At 42.4% G+C, this 25,215-nt stretch overlaps 1 protein-coding gene across 3 annotated transcripts in view; it reads left to right on the top strand.

Moving 5' to 3' along the window:
- MMEL1 (membrane metalloendopeptidase like 1) overlaps nucleotides 1-25,215 on the top strand; it is a 1,408,056-nt gene that overhangs the window by 917,787 nt on the left and 465,054 nt on the right. For all 3 annotated transcript variants that reach the window (XM_069610215.1, XM_069610216.1, XM_069610217.1), the window contains exon 3: nucleotides 15,398-15,457. In XM_069610215.1, coding sequence (XP_069466316.1) covers nucleotides 15,398-15,457 — 60 coding nt within the window. The remainder of the gene's footprint in view (nucleotides 1-15,397; nucleotides 15,458-25,215) is intronic.

Raw genomic sequence — 25,215 nt, 5'->3', positions numbered from 1 at the left:
AGCAAGTAGTTTCCCATTTACTGCTGTATCCCAATTTTAGGTGGCTCCCCAGTTACTGCTGTGTACCAATTTTATGCGGTTCCCCATTTACTGCTGTGTCCCAGTTTTTGGTAGTTCTCCATTTTACTGCTCTGTCCCAATTTTAAGTGGTTGTCCATTTACTGCTGTGTCCCATTTTATGGTGGTTTCCCATTTGCTGTGGTGTCTCAAATTTAGGCATTTTCTATTTATTGTTGTGTCTCAAATTCAGTCATTTTCTCCCACTGATCAGATATCTCAAACTTAGGTGTTTCCCCATAGGTGTAGCCAATTTGAGATAGCGAGTCATATCTTTCACTCAGTTTATCTGTTTTAGGGAGCAATATCTCACACAGGCGGATCGCTGGGCAGAGGGAACACATCACCCCAGGAGGAACAGTGGGGGTGGTAATTGCTGCACATCAGAATGTATGATAGGGCAAGGGATATGGGCCACAATTATTCAGAACAGTGGGGTAGGAAAGGGTACTGAAACTAACCAACCCTACTAAAAACTCACTCTTCTGTATACACTTCTCAAACGCTGTACTAAACACACATATACCTCTACAGCCACAACAAACTTCACACACTTTACCACACCATGACAACAAAAGAAACAACACAAAGCCTCTCCCAACAGCACATGGTGGCTACTATCCGAAAAACCCATCTATGCTAAGTGAATGGTGTCAGCCGAACTAAAGACACAAACAGCAAATCGCAGCTCTCTTGCTCTTTTTTCCTGCTCAGTCCTAATAACCTACCGCCTCCACCTTCCTTTACAGATCCGCCAGAGTGCCAAGAAACCATGCAGGTGGCAACAGTGCGCAGTATAAGAACATTTACCATAACATAACATTAAATTCCAGCAAGGCTGAATCTAGGGTCTTCTGCAAAGATGAAAATCTGAAAGTGCCATATTATCAGAGTCCTCTTTTCCGAACTCTCCAGCATCATAGAAAGAATATTGCACTTAATGTTTGAACTTTGAGCGTGGCCTGCCAATAAAGTTCTGGAGATGAAGGCATGAAAGGCTTTAGAAACAAAGTGTAAAACCCTTTTGATCATTAACTGAACGGCATGCTTGAGCATAGGATTTTCACAGTTTAAAAATAGACCTTAAATATGAAATAGCAAAAAAAAAAAGTTTATAAAGGATTTTAGAAATAAAAACACAAAAATGTGATGTGGAATCAAAAGGAAAATTGTGCTTTGACTGTGCGATTCTCCTCTACAAAATAAATATAAACACAATATGTGTAAAATTATAAAAAAAATAATAAAATGAGAAATGTGTATATCTTTTGCATATTTTATCACACATTTACATGTCATTATCTCAAAAACAGTACTGGCACAAACAGCAATGGCATCATGTCACCAGCAGGTCAGGGCCTCTCAGACTCTACTACAGCTATCCTTTGCCAAACCACATTCACCACAAAACAACCCAACTCCGTTTTTATGTGTCTGACACCTACCAAGTAAAAAGTCATAGCCCTCCTCTGAGTTGGTGTGTTGACTATGGATAGATGTCATTCCATAGTCTGCTGCAATTAAATGATTGTTAATTTTCATTAATGGCAATTGTTCAACATGCAGCACTGAAACGTTTCTCGTGCAGTTGGAGTGATTCGCCCCTGCTGCTACAACAACTCTCTCAAACTGCACACTTGTGATGCACAGCTTACTGAATCAATATTAAATCCCATAGGTGCAGTTGGCCAGACAGACCACTTGCTGTACCAGAACTGTATTGGGTCTACTTCCCTTCCCACAGTAGATAGGCATCAAGCATATATCCACCTAAAAGTTTCACTGTGTTGTTAATGGCTCATCTGTATTCAAGGTGCATCTTGTACCGCATTTAATTTTATCCTTGTAAGTTGCCCTCACATTCCTCACAAATCTTTGAACAGGTGTGAGTGATGTGCCCTTCATTCTTGAGCTTGACATTCTATGTGAAGTTCATGACCTTTGGGCTAGTTGATGTTCTTCCCGCTGCCCGTGTTCGTCTCCAATTGATGTTGCAAGTGGTGCAGCAATTCATCAATGTATATTTGCACCATGGCTTGTCCTTATGATGGTTGTTTGAGACCTCTTTCCCAAACACATTTAAATGGAAAACAGTCACACTTACCCCAAAACATAGGTCCATAAAAGAAGACAAGCATGTACAGAATATTATCTTAGATATGCTGCTACATATGGATCACCATGTAAGTTTGAAAGCAGAGCCCTCCCCATCTGTACAGTGCACCAGAGAAGGCACAGGTCATCGCAATGTTGTACATGTCCAGCTCAAGGAGGTATACAGGAGGGAGAAGCTCCCTGAGGGACACACTGTGATGACTAACCCACTCTAATGGCTAACCCACAGGGAAGACAGTAGAGAACAGCTTCCACTGGCTCGGTGTGACAAATGCCCCATCTAGAGCTGAGCTGTGATTGCTTAAATACTCTGTGATGTTATTGTTGTGATGTCATTGTTCTGCTCTCATAGCCTTTCCAACATGTGCTTGACGTCTTCAAGTTTTGCATTGAGAACTTATGGCACACCTGCAACTGGCACTGTTTATTTTTGCCAGGGCAAGCCCAGTTGAAATGTGAGCTTAGCTTGTAGACCACAGTGACCATTTCTTTTACAGGTTGTCAATTGCTGAGGAAGCATGTTTCAAAAAAATAAGGTAAATGCACAAAGCAGGGGATGTACATTGTTTTGCCAATTCGTAATAAAGTAATGGCATTTAATCTATTGTCTGACGCAACAAGGCCTTAATGCAAGTTAAGAGGCCTCAGTCACTTTCTTTACACTTCCCCCACCTTCTCTTAGACAGCAATTCCCCTGTGCCTTCGGGCCTAAAATCCTTGTAAGCACAAGATTGTCTGGTGTCAAACTGCATACGTGAGCTCCCCTTTACATTATTCCAGGACTCCTTGCAGGCAGAGAGAAGAATGACCATCCAATGTACTCTGCTATGATGGCCATGCACTCGGTGCTCTGGCCATTGGTCTACATGTCTATGTTGAAGTGGATTATTTTTGGGCATTTAAATTACTGTACTACCCACCCACTATCACCATAACCTTTTCACACATTTCGGGTGCTACCTTAATGGAGAAATAATGATGAGCAGAAATATTCCAGTGGTGATCAGGTTTTTTGTTAAAAGCCATCTGAATCCAGGTTTCTCAACAGAATGATAGGGAAAGAGCATATGTTGCCAACCACCTTTTTTTTTTCATCTCCTTGAATTGGTTTCAGTCAATTCCCTATGCTTGGGATGATAAATGAATAACTACCAGACCTCACATTACACAATCTATCAAAAATGATATCATAGTAGCACAGAAGCCTGAATCGATTATGGAGACTACAGACAAGATGCTGGCAGATTTTTACTACAAGACAGTGTCCAATGACGATCTTCTTCCAATAATGAAAGTGACGACTTGTTCCTACAATCCTTGCCCTTGGAAATGTCCAAGTACAATGTGAAGCTGTTGATGCCCTGCTATACTTTCTTTTCGTGTACTGCTCCTTAATGTCAGGCATTATACCAGATATTTTAAAAACCTCCCAGATAACCCCTTTACTTAAGAAATCCATACTTGAACCTGATAATCGACAAAACTACTGCCCAGTGGCAAATTCACAGTTTATTGTGAAAATTCAAGAGAAGGTGATCACAGCTGAATTACAAAGAACTTCTGGAAGCACTCAACCATCTTGGCAATAAGCAACCGGATTTTGACCAGGTAGAAGAAAATAGATGGTGCTACTAGTTATGTGAGAAAGCTTTCTTTGGAACAAAGATAATCATGTAACTATGCAGGTAATCATGCTACATCTGACATCCGGACCATGTAGCTATAATCCATCAATTGCCATTAGTGGCCAGAGAGTCTGCATCAACCCTCAAGCTGTTCACTTCCTCTTTGGGCAACATAATCAGTTGTCTCACTCTAAAGTATTTACCTGATCACTAACCATCGGTAAAACGTGGGATAACACAGGGATCGTCCTTGTCTGCACTGCTTTTTAATATGAATGTGATATCTCTTCATGATTTGCTGAATGACTTGGATGTGGATTCAACTATTAAGCAGACGATATACAGCTTTATCTGAAGATTTCAGACGAAACTGATCGAGATAAGTCAAAGTTATCCTCTAATCTGGCCGTCATCAGATCATGGATGATCGTCTGAGTCTGAATGCTTCAAAAACAGAAATACCTCTATCAGGTATACTATGAATCAGAGAAATAACTAAGGTATTTCCCTGTGAATTCAAAATAGAGAAAACTCATTTACCCATATTGAGTATTCTTTTGGACATGTCTGTCCAAGTAAATGCCATTATTAGATCTATGTGCAATTATCCAACCATTCATGGCTAAGCAACACTGAGTCATATTGGAAGAGCCATTTGAAATTCCCAATTTGATTACTGCTTCTATTTCCTTTCTGGATGTTCCAAACCTCAAATATAATGTTGTCAAAACCTACAGAATTAAGTGACATGCATTGTGGGCAATATTCCTTTTTTTGCCCGTATAAACAGATATTTTACATATCATGCTGGCCCAGTAAAACATCCTACATCTTTCAAAAGTGGTACCCTAATTCATAGGTCATTGTTTGACAGTCCTGCCTAATTGATTTAAGATCTTTATATTCCATCAGCTTAGACATGAATTTAGATCTTCCAGTGCACATTTTCTTGTGATCCAAAGATTGAATTCAAATGTGCAGGAGGTATATCCTTCATGGTTCAATGACTGCTAGTATGAAATAGCTTGCCACAAAAATGTAGACAACAACCTAATTACGAAATACTCAATACGCAAAAGCCTACTGAATTTTAATATCTTTCCTTACTATCATTTAAGAGCCATATAATTGCCATTGGCAGTTTACATTCCATAGAAGCGCTTTAAGGCCTCACAGATCTCAGTGTTATGTAGATGAAATTAACAAACCATAACTCAACATCACTAGTGTGTATTGCTGAGGTAGTAGGCATAAGGCTTGATGTTCCAAGGAATGCCAGAGCAGCAGTATTTCCAGCATTAATTGTGTGGATTGGTGGTGCTTAGCTCATGGTACAGGGATTGGTGCACATCCGATCTCTTGAATTCTTTACATGTCTTGCCAATTGTGCTGCATCATATGGGACCATCGTCTGGCAGAGTGTGCAAGTGGCCAGATTACTTTTCTGATTGTGCTGTGTGAAGTACTGCCACACGTTCGACTTTCATTGTGGGCTAAAAATCCAGGCTGCTCTCAACAGGTTGTTGCCAGTCATCTCAGTGTTCCTGCTGCCAACATGATGATGTATTGTTCTTCCTGATCTGTGACAGGATGAATGGTACAGACCATGCATAGATGGGGGGGGGCAAGCTTCTACTACTGACTCTTGATCTATGGTGGTATTATGCACCTCAGTAGCATTGCTTTGCTGCAGCAAGAATGCTCCTGCCAGGTCCCTGATGAATCATAATTATGGTTTTCTGTTTTAGGCGTTTCTTTTTTTCTACTTCTTGGGTCTTTTTCCAGTGTTTTCAAAACATTTCTGAATCTGTATTTATCTGTGTGTTCCCATTTGCCCCTTTAACAAAATTGCAGATAACTATTTTTTACGGTGTAAGAAACACACAAATATTTTTTCATTGTTTCATTGCATGCATACGTAGTATAATGTATTTCCTCTCTGAGCAAGATGTAAGGAACACTTTCTGAAGAATAATGATGAATGTGTTAATCCAGTACCATTTCTACAAGTCAAAATTATTGCAGTTGCTCATGCAATACTTTTTCAGGGACTCTGTCTATCCTTGCCCTTTGTTTTCTTCCCATGAAGACTTTGATTTGTGAAAATGACCTTTCCATATTGTAGACACTTCTAATTTTAGCAGGAAAGCATAGTTTGATAAAAGGATTTGCCCGGGTGCACTCACTTTGATGGCAATAAGGATTATTTTGACTGTCAAAAGAAAACCACTCCAAGAAGATAACAACCGTTTATCAAGTGCTGCTCACCACAAAATGACAAGGGAGCCTCATTAATGTACCCCCTGAGGCTTTATTGGAGGGGCGGAGCAGGCCAAAACTGTTTGCTGGGTGAGGGAATATCAGGTGATCCTAAAGGAGAATGCTGCAAAGGCAACTCAGCAGGTTAGGTGGTTGTTGCTGAGATGTTATATGTTTATACCTTCCTGTCAATCCTATGTTTTTTTTCCTATTTGTGTTGTAAAATGTGTTTCTTTGACTGGGGATTCGAACGGCTCTCTTGCTTCACTCTGTATGAGAACCTTTGTCCCCATAGCGATAAGCTAGCACCCATGAATATATGCAGAGTAAGTTAACATATCTTAAAGTGAAATATACAAATTTAGTTCAATTGAGCTTCCCCTTTGAAGAAATGTTGCAACACAAAAGAGCAATAGATTTTTAAAAATAGTAATGAACACCAGAAAAATTACCTGAGAGAGGAAATGTTCCAGTAAATATACTGATAAAGTATGATGATTAGGCAACTAACTTGTGTTTTCTGTGTGCTTTCAGAATAAAATGGCCATTTGCAATTTTTTCACATGGAAAGGTACAAAACAATGGTCCCTTAAACGAGCCATCATTTATAAATAGTTCCTAATTTAAAAACTCTCCTTGAAGAAAGAAAGTACTAAGCAGTAACTAAGGGCCCTGCAGCTTCACTTCTGATGGGCCACTGGGTGTGGGTGCTCTAGAGAGCCACAGGAGATTGAAAGGTGACCGTGACACTGTGGCCTTGCGTGAGCCAAGTACATGGAAGCCTCACATGGCTTTCCTTTTAAACGGCGACAGGCAGCAGAAACCTTTCAGCTCTCTTCCAGACAGATACACATGCACAGAGGGTCTGTGGCCACAAACTGGGAAACGGACTAATCCATGTTAAACTATTTTTTGTAAATACAAATATTTGTCAGTGGTCAAGGGCTATTTTGAGGAATGTAAGCCAATTTTAAGATGTGAATCGGCAACCACAAAAATGGCTTAAATGTGTCTACAATTCCTCAAAATAGCTCTGACTTCTGACGAAAATAAATACTTTTTTACAAAGAAAACAATGTTACATTAAATGTGCAGTGCATTTTAGTAAGGCCATGGGACAGGAGGGGCTGTAATGGAAGTAAACAAACAAGCATACACGGGGGAGTAGGGCCCTTTTATTATTGTCTGACAAGCCCCCTATCCAGCCTCCCCTTCACCCCCAAACTTCCTCCCATCCCTGCTCACACGAAGGCACCACTGAGAAAACTGAAAAAACTGGAAAGCCTAATTGATATGATATGGTAATTCATCATCTTTATCTTGATGCCATTACCATCATCTTTATTATCTCACTTCTTTTCTGGATTGGGGTGCTGGAGATAGAGACGTGACATTGTCAACCTCATTCTGTTCATCAGCACCATGTGTTGTTCTTCACTCATCTTCAGTTGATGAGATCTGCACCCCTTCTTTTTGTGACCATGCAGTAGTGAATGGAGCTAAAATGACAACCTCTTTTGTGAGTCTCAGTGAATATTCATCATGGTTGAAATACCTATGCATGTTCCTGTACTGGTGCATGTCATCCAGAGCAGCTGTGCCTGGGTGTGTTGAACATAAAATTGGACACATGCTAGTCTGGCATCTTAGTGCTCACACCAAGTGCTGCCACTGAAGTGAAAAAACTACAATCAGCACATCTCTCTCTTCCCCACTGGTTCCCATTTAAGTGTTCCCGACGAGTCATTCAGTATGATGTTCATTCACTGGATGGTAACTCCTATCTCCCTAAATCTCAGTTACCCTTTTCCAACAAATACTGCATAAACATGCGTCTCACACAAGCTGCCACCAGGGATAATCTACTCCTCCTTCTCCAACCACAAATCACTTGATGGCTTGTGTCATTAACTCTCTCTAAGATATAGACACTGTATCTCCCACCTCCCTGAATCTCCGCTGCTTTCTCCATGTAATATTATGTGAGACTTTGCCTCGCACAAGCTACTCCCAGAGTGTCTCTGCAGCTTCTCATTCTCCACCTAGGAGTATCTATATGTATTTTGCACAAGGTCACAAAAAGCAGTCACATGTGTTTCTCACTGTCACCCAAGCTGCTCTCACTCTCAGGGATCCGCTCTCCCTATCCTCACCTGCTGGCATTTGTGTTCTTCATCCACTTCAACTCACTGAATGTGTTACACAACTTAGATAGCCGACCTATCGAAGCAAAACCTACACAAAATCAAACTCCATGCATCCTCACTACCACTACACTTCTTCCCACATACTACTGTAACTCCAACCCTTGCCTACATACCGTATTGAACCTCCAGCTACCTACAGTGAAGACCTCCTCCTCTCTGAAAGCAGCCTAAAACAGAAAATGACCTTTAACTATGTGTGACTCTTTATAGCTAATGAGGGTGAACACATTTCTGAAAACATTTCTGAAGTTTGACTTGGTCAAATCCCCTGGAACATAGATGATTCAGATTTCATTTGAGTAAAATAATCCCAGACTTGTCAATGACAGAATGTGACATAGCATGACTTGATTGATCTAATTTAAAATAGGAAGTCATGAGATGGAAATTCATGACATGATAAGACATATGAAGACATGAAATGGCATATCAGGACATGGCATGTCATAGCATAAACTGTGATATATCATATCATATCATGACATAACATACGATTTCATGAATTTCAATTTCTTGGCATGATATATCATATCATAGTATGCTGTGATTAACAAGTAGATGTTCTTTTGGGAATCAGTTTATATTAACTTTAAATATCAATTGGTAACTTATTGGAACAGGTTCTTTGTGAACTGAAATAAAATCTATTAATGTTTTCAAACTGGTAATTAAGGAGGATTCATATAATTTGAAGACCAGTTCTATATATATATTCAAACTCTTGGAGCCTAAATCTAACCCTAATAAGAATGATTACAACCAATATTAATGGAAATGCGTATCTTTCATTTCCATACAAACATTGCAAAACATGTTTTAAAACAACATAAGAGCGAGATGCATATGACATTATACAAAAAGATAACACAATTGTGGGTATTTGATAATGGATGCGAAAAGTGTACAACAATAAAATGTTGAGATCATAGACTTCACTAAATGTAAAAAAAAACATATCCTTACTTAAACAATACCTAATAATTTCTAGTTAATGACACAATAACTTGGTGCAGTCAGTTCAAAAAGAGATAATATGAACATCTTAATTAAAGAGGGGATGCTTAAATCAAAATTTCTAAAATGTAGAAATATATATTACAATGAGACATCAATGTAGTGGCCACAGTTCTATTAGAAGTAGGATGGGTTGATGAAACATGGTCATTTCAGCGTTTGATACCCCTTCATCAGAACCACAATTAAATCGTAGTGACACATGAATTCAAAGGTAGCGTAACCTTTTAGATATATTTTTGTGAAAGAGATGATTTAGAAAAAAATCTTTGAAAAATGTTTACTTTGAATTCAATGTTTTATAAACAATACCAGATAAAGGAATTAACAGTAACTGGGGTGGGGAACTCAATTTGCAGTTTAATGCCAATCTCTATCACACATTCCTTACACATTAGTCATGTAGATAATCCATTATGTAGATTACTAAAAGGAATATTTATTCTGCTTCTGCCCTTAATTTGATTAGGAAATAGACATAAATTAGGTTATTGCACTGATGAAAACATACCTCAGATAACCTTTTGAAGTAAAGATGATTTGTTTGTAACTTGCAGTGCTTACAATCCTATCAGTATGCCTGCAAAGAGGGAAATCATTTGGATAATATACTCAATAGAGTACCAATCATAGAATTAAATGTAAGTTATACTTGCAATGGTATACCTCAATTAATGGGTTGCAGGTGTGTACAACTATTTCATCCCAATGAGGATGCCAACCAATATTCCATCCTTGATGATATTTTAGAAGAGGCTCTAAGAAGACAGAAAAAAATAATGAAATGTGTTTTTAACAGTGTTGAGAAGGACTTATTCCTAACTTTTATTCAGGACAATGTATGTTCTATTCATGAGATAGAGCTGAGAATAGCTACCTATATTTATAAAAGTTCACATTTGTTCATGGGTTTGTGCCTTGGCAAAGCATCATTCCTTATACAATTCCACACCGTTTCACCACTCTGCACCGAATTTAGCATAGTTACCTGTTACGACCCTCCAGACATTACTGACTACGTGAAATCTGGACACCTCACCCCTTTCCTTGGATTTCAGCAAAAGCCCAAATTTGTTTGTGGGTTTGTGACTTGGCAAAGCGTTGTTCCTTATACAATTCCACACTTTCTCGCCAATCTGTAAAACACATTTTGCATAGTTACCTGTTAGGAGTGTTCGGACATTACTGGCTACATGATATTTGGACAGCCCACCCCTTTCCCCGGATTTCAGCACCTTCACCTATGAGACGGTTGCCTGGAATGGGTAAAACATCAATGTGGTTGTAGAAGGACCACCCTCGAGGCGAGGAACAAAACATGAGGTCCCAACCCACGTTTCAAGGCTCTGGGATGCACAGTTTCCGAGATATTTGCACTGTAATGCACTGTAATGAACTGCACCATGCCAGGGTGAGGCGAGAGCACAGAGGGTCGCAGTATGCAGCAGCACACAATCTGTCGCCTCCCCCAACGTCTGCTTCGGGGTATGTCAGCCAGGCACATGCGCCCATTCTCAGTGTAGTTTACTTCAGGGTGCAAAGCACATGAAGCGGTAAGCGAATCGGAACAGACACCTTCAGGATCATTAATTTTCAATCATGTCTGTCTACAGAACCCATTGGCAGAACTGATACTTTTGCTAGTATAACTATAATTGAACATAAAGGGGCAGACAGGGTGGGGGAACATGCATAACCAGTGCTATTCAAGGAGCTGTAAGAGCACAACTGCTGCAGTATACCACATGGCAGTCCGTATTTGCACAAGCTAAGCTGCCATTTTTTATTTCAATACATTATATATATTGATATGATCGGCTACCATACTGTAATGTAATGAACTCCATTTTAATATAGCATTCTGCCATGTAAAAAAAAGAAGGGATACACCTAAAGAGTGAAAATGTAAAAGTAATCATTAATAAAAAATGTGATATGAAATATTTGAAAAAAGAAATGATTGAAATATCTTTCATGCAAAAGTAAAAAAGCAAAAAGGTTTTCCTTACTTAACTGAGATCTAGTGAGATGAAGATATACTATGATTTACTGGATAAATGTATCTGCTAGAGTGTATGTCCTTTAAGAACTCTATTATATTCCTGAAAGCTATGGAATGCATAATAAACCTAATGTTACCTTAGGTATTTGATCATACAGCACAGAGGTCCATGTGTGAAAATGATTTCCTGCCAGTATATGTGTTGACCACATTTACAATGAATAAACCTTGTTCATTGTAACCTCAGCATACCATTGTTTGCTGATTGCAGGATTTGATTGCAGTACCCATAAAAACGTATGTGTAGTACGCATTCTAAATTAATGGTAACGAATGTAACTAGTCATTTCGTATATGATCATATGTGAATGGAGAATAGCACAGGGGCATCACACTGGTCTTGGAAGGAAGACCATGCAGAGCAACAGAGATTTGAGTCCTGGTTGTGCGCCTAGAAACCGAACTCAGCTATGGTATTAGGAGTGTTATAAAAAGAAAACAATTAAATAAATAAAACATAAATAAGAACTGGTCATTAAGACCCTTGATTCTCTGTGTGGTTTTTTTTTCCCGGTTGTCTTACAAGTGGTGCCTCAAGGTGCCTACTACGAATGCATCATCTGTGTTCAGTTATCCTGGCATTTGCAGATCCTAGAGTACCTAGGGACTCATAGACATTCAAATCCATATACAACCCCTTCTGCTTTGGAATTAGTGATCCCTCTCAGCGTCGAGAAGCGAAATCAAATTGTGAAGTTGGCCATTTCCACAGGTAAGCAGTACACGTACCCCATGGATAGTGTCCCAGGAGTAGACCCAAATCTCCAGCGTGTATCATATTGCACTGCCCCTGACTCATAGTATTCTGGGTCATGATGTGTTATGGCATGGTTAAACTAGAAGTATGTAGGACTTCTTCAACATGGTGAATACTAGGATTGTCACACGTCTGCAGCTGGGGCTACTTTTCTGTCATGCATGAACTGCTTGTTGCAGAGCTAATACAATGACCAGATTTACACTGCTATTAGCCCTCATACAGTGAAAGGATTTGAACACGTGTTAGGGCTGGTGAAATTGGCATACTTGTATTGATGTTAGTTTCTGTGACAGCGATATTGCAAATGTTGTCATTGCATCACTATAACAATCTGCCAAGTTTGATCATTGTGTAGGGGCTACAATTAGCAATGCAAGTGAGTTGACACAATTGTTGCTGTTTTAACACTTGTGCAAAGATAGGAATTATGTGGGTGTTAAGATAATTAAAATCTGATATGTGCTGTTGTAAGCACCAGGGAAAATACCAGAGCATTTGTGGTCACTGGTCTGGGTCTCACCCTGTTGCAAACACTGACATTGCATCACTCTGAAACCTAAAAATATTAAGTCATTTCACTGGCGCTAAAAGCAGCAAAATTCGAATCACTGCTTTGTCGCTAAGATTAATACAACATAAAGACACTGTAACCGTGAGATGCAAGAAATGTATGTGTGCCAGAAAGAAGAAAGAAGATCCCACATCTGGTGCTGTTAGGAGACCAACCGAGATATGTCTGTTTGGAAGCTGGCTAGTGCAGGTTAAACCTGGCAAAGCAGCTTAACTCAGGCAGACTGCAAGCAAATAGCATATACTGCCTGAAGGGTAGAGCCTTTATTTAAGCTTTATAGACCTAGCCCAAGGGCCATACTGGGCCTTATAGGCCCTAAAGACCCAGCAAAATGCAGTGCACAGCAAGGGTGTTAATCAAGGTCTTCAGGGATTATAACTCCCGGATGGGCCAGAGGGTATGGTCTATGAACGTATTATGTCCCAAAACAAAAACAACCAAAAAAAGGCTATGTGTCTCGAGTGGTGACTGGGAACTAGCTAGTCCCCAGCAGCCACATCCAAAAGTGATGAGGAGGGAGGGGCAAGGCTTCATAAGCAGCTGAACCGTGGCTGCCAGGTGCAGCCTGGTGAAAACTGCAAGCATCAAAGGGAGGGAGGGGGCAGTGGTAGGAGGCCACCCACTCGCCCACCGTAACATAGTATGGTGTAGGGGCAGGGGTGGTGATTTCTGGTGCCCAGGCCTCGTCTTTGAGGTGCTATCTGGGCAGTAGGAGAGTGGTTCTGGCAGAGGCGCCTCCACCCCACTCCCTCATAAGGTAAGGAGAGAGGACAGTGGTCTGGTGCTTCTTCATCTCGGGTGCATCTGCCAGGTGCTGCCTGGGCTAGGTGGAGGGCTGCCCTAACAGCAAGACTGCCAGCGTGTGACTACCCTGAAGAGAGGGAGTGCTGTGCTGATAGCCGGTTTGGCTCATAATAACATTATAGACAAGAAATTGGCCAATGGGAGAAAAAGCTATTCCCCCGGGGTCACTAGTGGTATGGCTGTGAGCGCTGCACTCACTCTCATCACCAGAGCGCTGCAATAAGAGCCATGTGGTGCTCCCATAATGAGAGGGAAAACAGCGCTGTCAGCCATTCTGTCAGCAACCTCCGGGGAAAGGCGTGCCTTCCTATTGGCCAATTCCTACACCATAATGGTTTTCTGAGCCATACTGAGCCATACTGTCTCGTATAGCCTTGAAATTGACCATCACTACCCATGAAGACCCTTGACCACAAACAGGAGAAGTGCCCTCCTTTCAGGCAGTAGAAGGTAATGAACTTTGAAAATCGGCAATTAAGCATAAGCAATGATGGATTAAGGAAATACATTGCAGACTGAACATGACTGAGGGAACTAATGGAAACAAGGTATCATGAGACGGTGGCTATAATGTAAACTAGACATTATGTGCTCAGGGGGTGTACTGGAAACTGGCCATGATGTTTCCAGTTTCCATTATGCCAACTGGGAGGCATGCAATCCATAATCAATATCTGTTTAACTGCGATTCATTGTTTCTGATGTTATTCAATGTGAACCTATGATTGTATATGCACTTCTATAAGTAGTATTGGATTGTCCTGATAGCAAACCATGGCATGCGTGTTCATAAATATTTTATTGTGTGTTGATCTTCATGCTATGTGATTTATTTTCTGATTATGTAGCTCAGGTGTAGCTTTGAGAGAAACAAAGCACAATACAATCAAAGGAGTAGTAAAAGGAGAGAGGGAATGAGTCACAGATCATGTACAAGTGCGAGGAGTGCACAGAAAATCTGACTGTGGAGGCCCCTCCTTCCTGACACCTCTCCAAGTGGGAGTTCCTTGAGGATGAATCCTAGGCCCACTTCTCATCATCATATACCTCTTTTGGATTTAGCTATCTCCTCTTTGCTGATAACACTCAGATCGTCTTCTCCTCCCCTTTGTTCACCCGTGCAAACTACCAAATCCCTAAGAGCCATCCACCACAAGATATCTCTAAGCTGCTTTGTGCTCAACGCTTTAAAGATAGAAGTAATCGCTCACCCTGCTCCCCTGCCCCAAATTCCAACTCCACACTCCCCTCTCCCATCAGTTCCACCACCAAATACTGTACTCTCTCAGCCATGGCTGCAGCCATGGGAACCTCTTTGACAGCAACCTGAAGCTCTTCCAGTTCATCATATCCACTGCCACCACAGTCAGACATAACCTCATAAACAGTAGACAAATCGGCATACACCTCAAGCAATAATCAACAAAAGTGGTCTTTAATCTTGTGTTATTCTTATTAAAGTGATGCTTTTTGATCTATTTCATGAATTGTAAGGAAGATGGGGAATTTCTGATGTGATTGGAGATGTTCCTATATAGAGTCACAATATAGTTTAATACGTTTTGCTTTTGACTTTTGCCACATTGCATTTTGAATCTGTATGATTTGACTGCTGTTTTTTTACTGATGACCCCAGATAGGAAGCTTCTCTAGTGGTTAAGTTCAAGAAATTGTCTCCACAACTTCATAGGAAGTGCAGCAAGTCTACAAGAAGCTCCAGGCATGTATGGGCAGACATCTTAGGTCAGTCAGCACAGGAGGGATGAAATCAAATTAAATGGGTCCCTTGGGGAGGTGGGTGGATGCATAAAGGTCCTTTTCAAAATTACCAGGTGTTTCCAACGTACCCCCAATCACATATGCAAGTCCCAATATTATGCACTGCATGTCTCTAAATAGTATTTTGTCTTGGTTTCCCTACAGATGCACAATTTCCGACTAATTCTGAAAATATATGTACTACCCCGGGATGTGTTACTGCAGGTAACTGAACATTTTTGCATGAACAATGGCTAGTATTGTGATGGGAATTATTGTATTTCAAGTAATTTTATTTTCCATCTCCAATATTTAGTAACTTGGGAAAGACAGGGTTCCACCTGTGGAAAGCATGACAAACGTGGCTTTGTTCAGGTGGCATGCAGGACAAATGCATTTATCTTTAAAAAATATATCAAAGAACTGTAATACTAAAATGACAACAGCATAATGAAGCTGAGATCTGGCAAAAAAAAGCCATGTGCTATGACTGCCTGATGTCAGAGGAGCGAGATGGGGAGGTACCCCAATGATTTTTAAGTTGTCATATAAAGGTGGAGTAAGGACGAGAGCTCCATAGACACAGGAGGATAGGCAGCAAATTTAGCATAACAACCAAGGCAGTGAACAGAAAAGGCTATGGGATACTACTGACTAATATGTCTGGTTCCACTTCGAGTTTACACAGATAAGTGTGGCAGGAGAAACCTTGTGGTTCATACCAAAGGACAGGGGAGCATGCAAAGAGGGAAGCAGAGCAGCGATGTAGACTGGTCTGTGGCCATAGAGATAGGATAGGAAATTAGTAATCCATCGGTGACCCACTTATCAGGTGGCTTGATCTAGACTGACACACATCTATCCCAGGTTCCCCACTCAGAGGTCTATTTGCAGCCTGGTGAGGCAGACACTAGGCATTCCGGAAAGACCAGGAGTGTTGTAGTTAGGAGTTGGATGGCGAACACAGAAAGAGATAAAAGACAAAGTGTGGTGCAAAGCAGAGTGGGGGAAAAAGGAGCAGAACATTAAGAGAGATGACAGAGAGAGCATGAAAGTGGGGGGGCAGAGGAGAGGAGAGTAGGCATGAGTACAAAAGATAGAGGAGGGGAGGAGTTAGTACAACAGAAAGAGCTAGTGATGACATGCCCAACCTGAGTAACAGTGAGGTCCTAGAGGTTCCACAAAGACAGTTGATGTGTGCAAAGGAGAGGAGTTGCTTCCTCTAGTAGGTCACAAATGATGACTGAACAAAACGCATTTCCAAAACCTACTTGCATCCAGTATGGTTACTCCACTAGCAATGAGTCCCTCACCACCAGGAGGGCCTGTCCTAAGGCAGTAGTGCAGCAATATCAACTACTAAAGTTGAGACTGGGCCAATTGTGAATGTGTGAATGCTACCAGAGACCAGCAAACCTTAGTGTTCACCTTGCACAGTGAGTGTTGTCTGATATATTTTGGGGCTATGCCTATTACTTTGTGGTATTTTCTATTATGGTGATAAAGAGTGGTATTTTATGGTGGTAGTATATTGTGGTAATTTGTTGGGGTATTTCTATTGTGGTAAGACTATCTTCAGATTGTTACCTGACAATTGTTTTACCAGGGTCACTCACCATAACAGAATACTGGACTTGATACACTCTGGGTAGATAACGTATACCCCCTTCCCGCAGTATTTTATATACAATACCGCAATATGCCCTTGTGGCTGAGATTCAAAATGCATTGATCATTTCACAACCAAATAGTTGTACACACACACACACACGCCTAACACTTCGTAAAACTCAATTCACTGAAAAATAATGTATCTTATGTTTTTCCACATGTGGTAATGTGAATTACTGCCTGAGGTAAAATAGGCTTAACACCTGCTAGACCTGAGTTTATGTGCTAACAAAACTTCAGACACATAATAAGAGTACAAACCCAATTTGTTTTTCTCTTTTCATGGCTTTATAAAATGCTAAAGTTCAGAGAATGTCCAAACAGTTGCATCATGCTGTATTATTTTACAGTGGCTTATACTTGGACATGGATAAATGCATTTCATTAGAGAACTTGCACATTTTGTTGCTGGCTAGCAGTACAGTCAGGCGGGAAAAACCTTGAATGTTTCTCTCACAATCTTTAGCAGCTAGAAATCTGTCATTTTAACAAAAGCTCACTGCATAAATGGGAACCCACGTAGAATATGGATTGTGAATTACTTTAAAAAACAAACATGTTTCTATCACAAAAACTATAAGTATTTCTCAGGCACACTACATGCACCTCAATTACTTCATAATTACCTAAATCTGTTGCCGATATTTCTGTCTCAGCTTGGCATGGAAACCTTCCTCAGCCTGCTCGTTTGTTCTACCCCGGGGTTGCATAAGCACTCACTCCACATCAAACGGCCCTCAGCACTGGAGTCTGTCTGCCTGCCAGCTGCCACCTCGTCTCAGCCCAAAGATATCTCTCCCAGCGTTTGAGGATGGCTGACCCAGCTATACCCAGTCAAGCCCTTTTTATTACTTCTTCCTGCTACACAAGGGACATCCTTCCCCTTGAACAGATCATACCACTGAAATCACGTGATTTCATCTGTGTTTTTCCTCACTGTACTCAATACATTTCTGAAAAATAAATGTAACAATGCTCTTTTCGCTTCCTGATTCCACAATGCGTCACCTCAGCAGAGCGGAACTTCATATTTATTTAACATACTGCACAAAATTCAGTCTGCACGTTTGAATCCCATTTTACAAAGCACCGTGCATTTTCCATAATTGTTTTCAGGTTATCTCTACATAGACTAATTTGCTCTAAATGTTAGTAAGGGACATGTTACTGGGGTGGATTATTTTTGTTAATATATTAGTATTAGTTTTGTGCAAGTTTGACAATTGAAATATCATCCTGAAATTAAATGCACTTTTAAGCATGTGCACTGTAACATTTCTCTGTGTTCTGTGCATTTTCCTTTGTGTGCCTTATGTATTGGCAACCATGTGCCTTGCGCATTTCTGACTGAGACTCACGCTGCAGCTACATAAGCTACATGTGCACTACAACAATAAGCCCCTACCATTCAAAGCCCCTGCAATTCAGAGCCCCCAGCTACTTCTACAGTGTGCAGTGAAAAACGATGGCCCAGCCTCACATTTTGGGAGCAAAAGTGGGAGCAGCGGAAGTGAATCTGCACTCTAGCACTGCCAAGCAGAAACACTGCACACATGCATACACATACAGTGTTGCAGAGCAACGAAGGATGCCCAGTGGTGCGAGAGTTCTGCGGCCAGCATCTGTGAACGGAACACTGCACCACAGACAAGTGAACAAGTCAGGGCTTGCACACAAGACAGGAAAATGCAAAGTGAAATGAAAATGAAGGTTAGGTATAAGATCCCAAAAAATGTCAAGGCCAGGACCAACAAGGACGTTAATGCATAACAGTGACAGCCATCTCCTAGAAGATAATTACCCAACAACAAACTGGAGATGGGGGTTTGGCTTGTTATAGAATTATTCACACCTGAGCGAGGCAACCAATGTGCAGGGAGACAGCCTTGCAGGATCCAGAGGCAGTCACAGTGGCACCGGAAATAAGCAATCTGTGCCTCCACAATATTGCTACCACCTCCAGGTGAGCCTCTTGTGTAATGGAAGCGATGGAAGAAAACTGATTTCAGCATTATGCTTGGGACTCTTCTAATGTGTTTGGATGCCATTTGGGCTGGTCTCTGCTGATAGAAGAAGAAGCCAGAGACCAGGAACAAGTGTGGTATCCAAATGAGAATGGGAAGAGACCATGGAGAAGAGTGGTGTTCTATGCAGCATAAGAAAAGGCCTGGAAAGGAACCAGTGTATCAGAATGCTGCCTAGAGCTTGTAATGTAAGGCCGTCAAGGCCGTAAGTGACACACTACATGTAGAAGCTAGGTTAATAAAACGAGGGATAGAATAATTCCTAAAGTGGGTGTTTATGCACGCATTATAGCACTGGGTGATGAGGGCCACCAAAATATGTCAAAAATGAAACATAGTACTAGGAGTGACTAGTGGTGAACTAGGTTTGATACACAGAGAAGGCATAGAGTGTATTAATTGTGAATTCAATGTGAAGGGATACAAGGGGCACTGCCCGCCCCATGACCGAGGTAGCCACATCCACGTTACAAATGGAGCTGTTTGGGATTGACTTGCAAGGTTGTACCCACAGTGGAGAGAAGCTAATTGATTTGCTTACCAAATGGATGGAGGTAACTTACACTAACAGTTTATTCTTAAGAGATGTGACAACACTGCACAGAATATATGTTCAGGAGAAAAGGTCATCCCACTATCTTACTGACAGACAACAGGGTTCAGTTCAAGTCAGTGGAAATGCATTAATTCCTTGAAGATAATGTGATAGAACACCACACCACCAGTGCAATTTACCATCACTCTGGAGTTGTTTAGGGTCATCAAAGAGTGTTTACAATGGGTGTCAAGGGAAGGCATGAATTGGAAGCAGATAGTACATGAGACAGTGGAGGCACACAGATTCACACCACATGCCACCACCAGTGTGTCCCTATTTGAGATGTTGACAGGAAGAAACCTCATTATCAGGCTGTGTCTTCCCTGGCGTAACCGAGCAACCAAGGTTGATATCAAACAGGATGACATTGAAGATAGAATTAAGGCTTGACAGGCCAAACTTCGAAAGATACTATGAAACACCAAGGTGGAGTCAGGAGACAGGGTAAGGATCAACTTACTACAGCTTTGCTGAATGCCAATGGGGTATGGTTGGATTCCACCAATGTTTTTACTGTCATGCAAAGTGCCATTAATGTGGATCATGGTAGAGTGTTGAACCTCAATCATGTTCAAATACAAGAGCCCAAGAAGGTGGCCCCCTCATGTTACTCTTCCACACCCTTGGTAAGTCCCCAAACCACTCATCAGACAGAGGGGGACTTGATACCCATATTGTAGAAGAGGATACAGTGTTTAGGGACAGAAGCAGTGGAAGATATGCCAGACCAAGTTACCTGAGTGCATACATAGGCAGCATGGTGCAGCCCTATGCAGGTGGGCAGCACCCCACAGCCCCCCCTTCTGCCTCCCCTCCTCCCCCCATGGCAACATGCGCACCCATGTGTAAAGGCAGGAGATGTGTAGCATGCTGTGAGATCCTACCCACTCTGTAGAATGGCTAGAGGCAGCATAGGGGTTCCACAATGTCTCTTGAAGATGTGAGAATCAGAGGAGTTGCTGGATCTGCAGAGGGCACAAATGATGGCTGAATAAACCCATTTCCAAATCCTAACTGTATCCGGTGTTTCTACTTTAAAATAGAGGAAAGAAGAAAAAGAGGGAAGTAATCTCCAGGAGGAAGGAAGGTGGTACAGTTGTGTGGGGAAACTGGACTAGAAGCTTGCTCAGGAGCTGCTGAAGCAGGTGGCAGACAAAGGGCCAGAGACAGGTTATATGAAGAGTATACAATCATGAGATTAGAGAGGATATATAAAGCTTTCTACCCTAGGATTTTGATTTGTTGGCCTATTGGCACCGGTCTCCATAATGGATGGAATGGATATCAGGCACCACCAGTTAACCCATACAGACAAGCCACCCCTGACTCACATAACTTATGCACACAGGGAATTTGACACATGTGAGATTTGGAAAGAATAGGCAACTTGGACAACTCTTTTCAGGTTCTCCAGGACTAAAGAATGCATACCTAGAATCCCTGGATGTCAAACATCTTCTTACAAATGTTGAATTCTGTTTAGGCAAATCAAAACAAGATGTTGCTGTGTATGCATGTAATGGCTCATCCTCCTGTTTATGTTGATTATGTTAATTATGATTTACTGATTCCCCAAAACAGAGAAGGACTGATTATGGGTATTTTTACTTTGGCAATCTTTTCACAGTTTACCTCTTTCCCTGTCATTCCATTTGCTCTTTGCCCACATTGGGCTTTCTGCTCTGCCTCTATTTTTAATTGGGGCTGTTATTTATTGAGAGGATACTCATAGGGCAACTGCATGTAGAATGCTGCAGTGAGATAACTTTGAATCCTTGATTTTCAACTTATTCTGCGCACCAAAGAATCCTGTTATCAACACTACAAAAGCACAGGTGGTGGCTATTCCTTATGCAAACTGCAGACAGCCCTTTGGGGGTACATCAGTGAATAGAGAGAGTGATGGTGCGGAGGAGAGAGAGAAGTATTTTTATGATTTTTATTTTACAGTAACTTTCGATGCATCAATCTATTCAAGCAGGAGTTTGCAAGTCAAGTGCTTGAAAACCTCATCACCAAGACAAAGTCTAATTGCAATGTTGTCCTTGTTACACCTAACAGTAGACCATTTGTGAGGTGATCTAGATACCCTCAAGCAACAAAGGAAGAGATTCCAAGATGTATTGCTTACAGCAGTGTGGATCAACAGACCTCTAACTGAATCAGTTGGTTGACATAGCTTCTGCCTTATAGGCAGGGGGTAGAGATTATTCATTCACCATATAAGGGAGCTGATCACCTACTGCCCCCAAGCCTGGGTCATCGAAGACCTGCAAAACCTTATACCATTGAAACTTTTTCCAAATTAAGGAAACAGTACCCCCATTTCAGATAACATTTAATCAATGTGAATGAGAATGGCCAACATCCTTAGACAAATTATCCTTCAGTGTCAAATTCGCAGACATCTTTGTTCATATCTGTGGACCAAAGAGCACTTAAAAAATGTTGGTGAATGTAAACACTTTTGAGCATGGAATAGAATGCCAGAAACAATGTTGGGCTGATTCAATACATGCTTTGTAACGTGTGACAAGCAATGGAGGTTTTAAAATCCACTTAAGATGTAAAATGGACCCTGGATAGCCTCATTTCGATAACTCCTACTGAGGAGTCGCAGCAGGGTACGCCCAGGCACCGGGCCCAGCGCCATTTGGGCTTAAGATCACCGGGGGTTGGCATGGGGGTAAGGGACCATGGATGTGATTGACATTGAGACTCGTTTTGCCCTGGTGGCCGTGCTGAGCAGCTGTGGGTATCCAGAGTCACCTTCATGGGAAGAGCCACGGTTAAAAATGTGGGGGTAGACTTACACTATATCATGGCAATGGACATCTTGTGAATGCGCATGGGCCTTCATTTAGCGGCATGTGCCTATTCTATGTCTGTGCATGCTGTGTCACTCATATCATGCATTGTTTCTGCATCACATGCACCCTGTCCCCTTGCAGCATATGTTACATATGACATCAGTTGGTGACATGTGCAGTTCACATGGTAGCTGTCATATGGCAGTGCATTCCCCGTGTGCATGTGGCATGCTGGGTTTCCTATGGGTCCTCCCTGAGCTTCTAGGGCAATCGGGGCGCCATTGTGGGCTGGGTGCACATGTGTGCATGGCTGTGGTACTGGCTGGGTTGTTAGCTGATGCAATGTGGCCATTTGTCAGCATTGCTTTGGTTTATGCATGTTCCATTGTGGTACCTTTAGTCATGTTTATGTACATAGATGCTACTGTATGATTACATCAGCTTCACCATCCAGGTAAGTCCAGCATGTGCATGCTCCCTGGGATGCTTTGTGTAGTTTTTCACCGCCCAGCCCCTTTGGTCAGGTGCTTTGGAGCACATGCGTGCAGACAGTTTTACTCACCCAATATCCACGTCCGTTGTCCTCTGTGCCTCCTTATATATCCTGGCAGTGTGCTGTTCTGTAGGACCATGGAATCATGGGTGGAACCAGGGTAGCTGGCACAGCAGTGGGTGATGTACAGTTTGGGGTCCCAGATCACCTGCACATCCAGGGAGTGGTAGTGCTTGCAGTTATGGTACACTGCTTTGTGGGTCCAGGGGGGGATACAGTCCAGGGCTATCACATTTGGCATTTGGGCAATGGCATAGAACAGTCTCTTCATGGCATTGACCTGATCTGGGTGGCAGGCGGTGAGATGTGGCATTGCACTTGCCACAAAAGGGCTTCAAGCACCTGGGCCAACACTGCGCAGAATGTGGGCTGTGCCATGCCGTGCATCATGGCCACAGAGCGCTGCAAGGTACCAGTTCCAAGGAATTGTAGGATGGACACTAGCTTCAGCAGTGGGGGCACAGCTGTCCGAATGATGATCCTGCTCCCTATATCGTCCTGTATTGTGGTGAGCAGCTCAGTTATGGGGGGTCATTACGACCCTGGCGTTAAGGGTTTAACGGCGCCGTAAAAGGTGTCAGCGCCGTTAAACCCTTAACGCCTGATCACGAGGTCCCTTTGCGGGACCCGACCTTAACGGCTGGTTTTACCAGCCGTTAAAGTAGGGTGCCGCAAAGGGACCTCGCTGCTAATTATGGTACGGCAATTTGCGGTACCGTACTTAGCGCCTTCCCCAGTCCCATTGAGCCCTATGGGGCGAAAATGGGAATGGGGAAGGGCCATGGTGAAATGGGGAAATACCGCCCAGCCAACCTTGGAATGGGGCGGTATTTCCCCATTCCACCATGGTGGACTCGTTACAACACTGGCACCAACCATGGTGCTAATAGTGCCATGGTTTAGCGCCGGGGTTGTAATGAGGGCCATGGTCTCCCTGTTGAGGCGGTACAGGGCGATCAACAGGCTGTCAATGAGGGTCCAAGGTGAGGTCTTGACCATGGGGATCGGTGCATGCCTTGCTGGGGCTCTCCTCCTCCTCCTCCTCCACCCCCCCCTGTGCTGCTTATGCCCTGGCCTGTTTGTCCTGCCTCTGTGCTTCCATGTGCAGCATGAGCAGCTGCCTGTCACAGATGCTAGTGGCAGCATGGTGTTGGAAACAGTGTTTGGGGTAGTGTGTGCCTTATGTAGCCCTCTGGAGTGGATCACCTGTGAACCGGGACAGCCGACCCAGCCCTTTAAGACGAGGTAACAATACTTTGAGATGGATGGGGATGCAGAAGTTACTCAAACATCAATAATCAAAATGACTCAGGAAGTTGGCAAAGTTGACTGTTTTATTATCAATTGTCTAAAACAGGGAGTACAACGGACATCAATGGACGTCTCATAGCATGGTCTCTCAATTTGCTTCATAAAAAACATCATACTTATAGTAAAAACTTGTCATTGATTACATTAACCCAGTATGTTTTTTTTTTTACTTTTTTTTATTTGACTTGACAGCACAACAAAGGACAGAGTGAGCCACATGGCACCAGCATTAAGAGCAAGGAATGCAGATGATAAACAGTACATATTGAGTACAGTGACGTGTGTTGATAAAAGGCAATATACAAAGCATTGATACATGCACCAAACAGGTCAACATCTATGGGGAGCCTCCCGGGGAAGTAGGGGGAGAAGTTGATGGTGAGGCCATGGCAGACGTATAGTCTCAGAATCTCGGCCAGATGTCCCTTGGCCTAGAGTGTGAATGCTGCATCGCGTTCCAGGACTGCCCCGTGTCATGAGCCCATGTGACCGATCTAAGCCATTGTGTATAGGTAGGCGCTCTAGGGCGGAGCCAGCAAAGTAATATGCAGCAGACTGCCAGTAGCATGTAGAGACCTGCCAGTTTCTTAGAATTGCGGGGTAGCTTAGGGAGGTCATGGAACAAGCAGTGCAGTGGGGTGGGGGTAATTGAGTGTTCCAGAATATCAGACAGTGTGGAGCAAATGTTTAGCTAAAATTGGGTCAGCCTAGGACAGAGCCACAACATGTGTATATAGGAGGCTTGATCCGCGCCACACCTGGGGCAGGAGGGAGGGGTGGCGCAGAACATGCGATGGAGTCTCATAGGTGTATGATGATACCTGTGTAGGATTTTGAACTGGATGAGTTTAAATTTGGGGTTGTAGGACACATCGTGGGTACGAGAACACATCCGGGACCACCTCTCATCGGTGATCTCAGTACCAAGGTCTTCCTCCCATCTGCGCCTCAGCTCGGTGAAGTGGGGGCAGCTCTAGTCTGTAATAAGAAGTAGAGTCTCGACACCTTGCCTCTGA

Source organism: Ambystoma mexicanum, chromosome 8 (assembly GCF_040938575.1).
Source record: "Ambystoma mexicanum isolate Mex_15411 chromosome 8, UKY_AmexF1_1, whole genome shotgun sequence".
Classification (NCBI taxonomy): domain Eukaryota; kingdom Metazoa; phylum Chordata; class Amphibia; order Caudata; family Ambystomatidae; genus Ambystoma; species Ambystoma mexicanum.
This window is presented reverse-complemented; position numbering and strand designations above follow the sequence as displayed.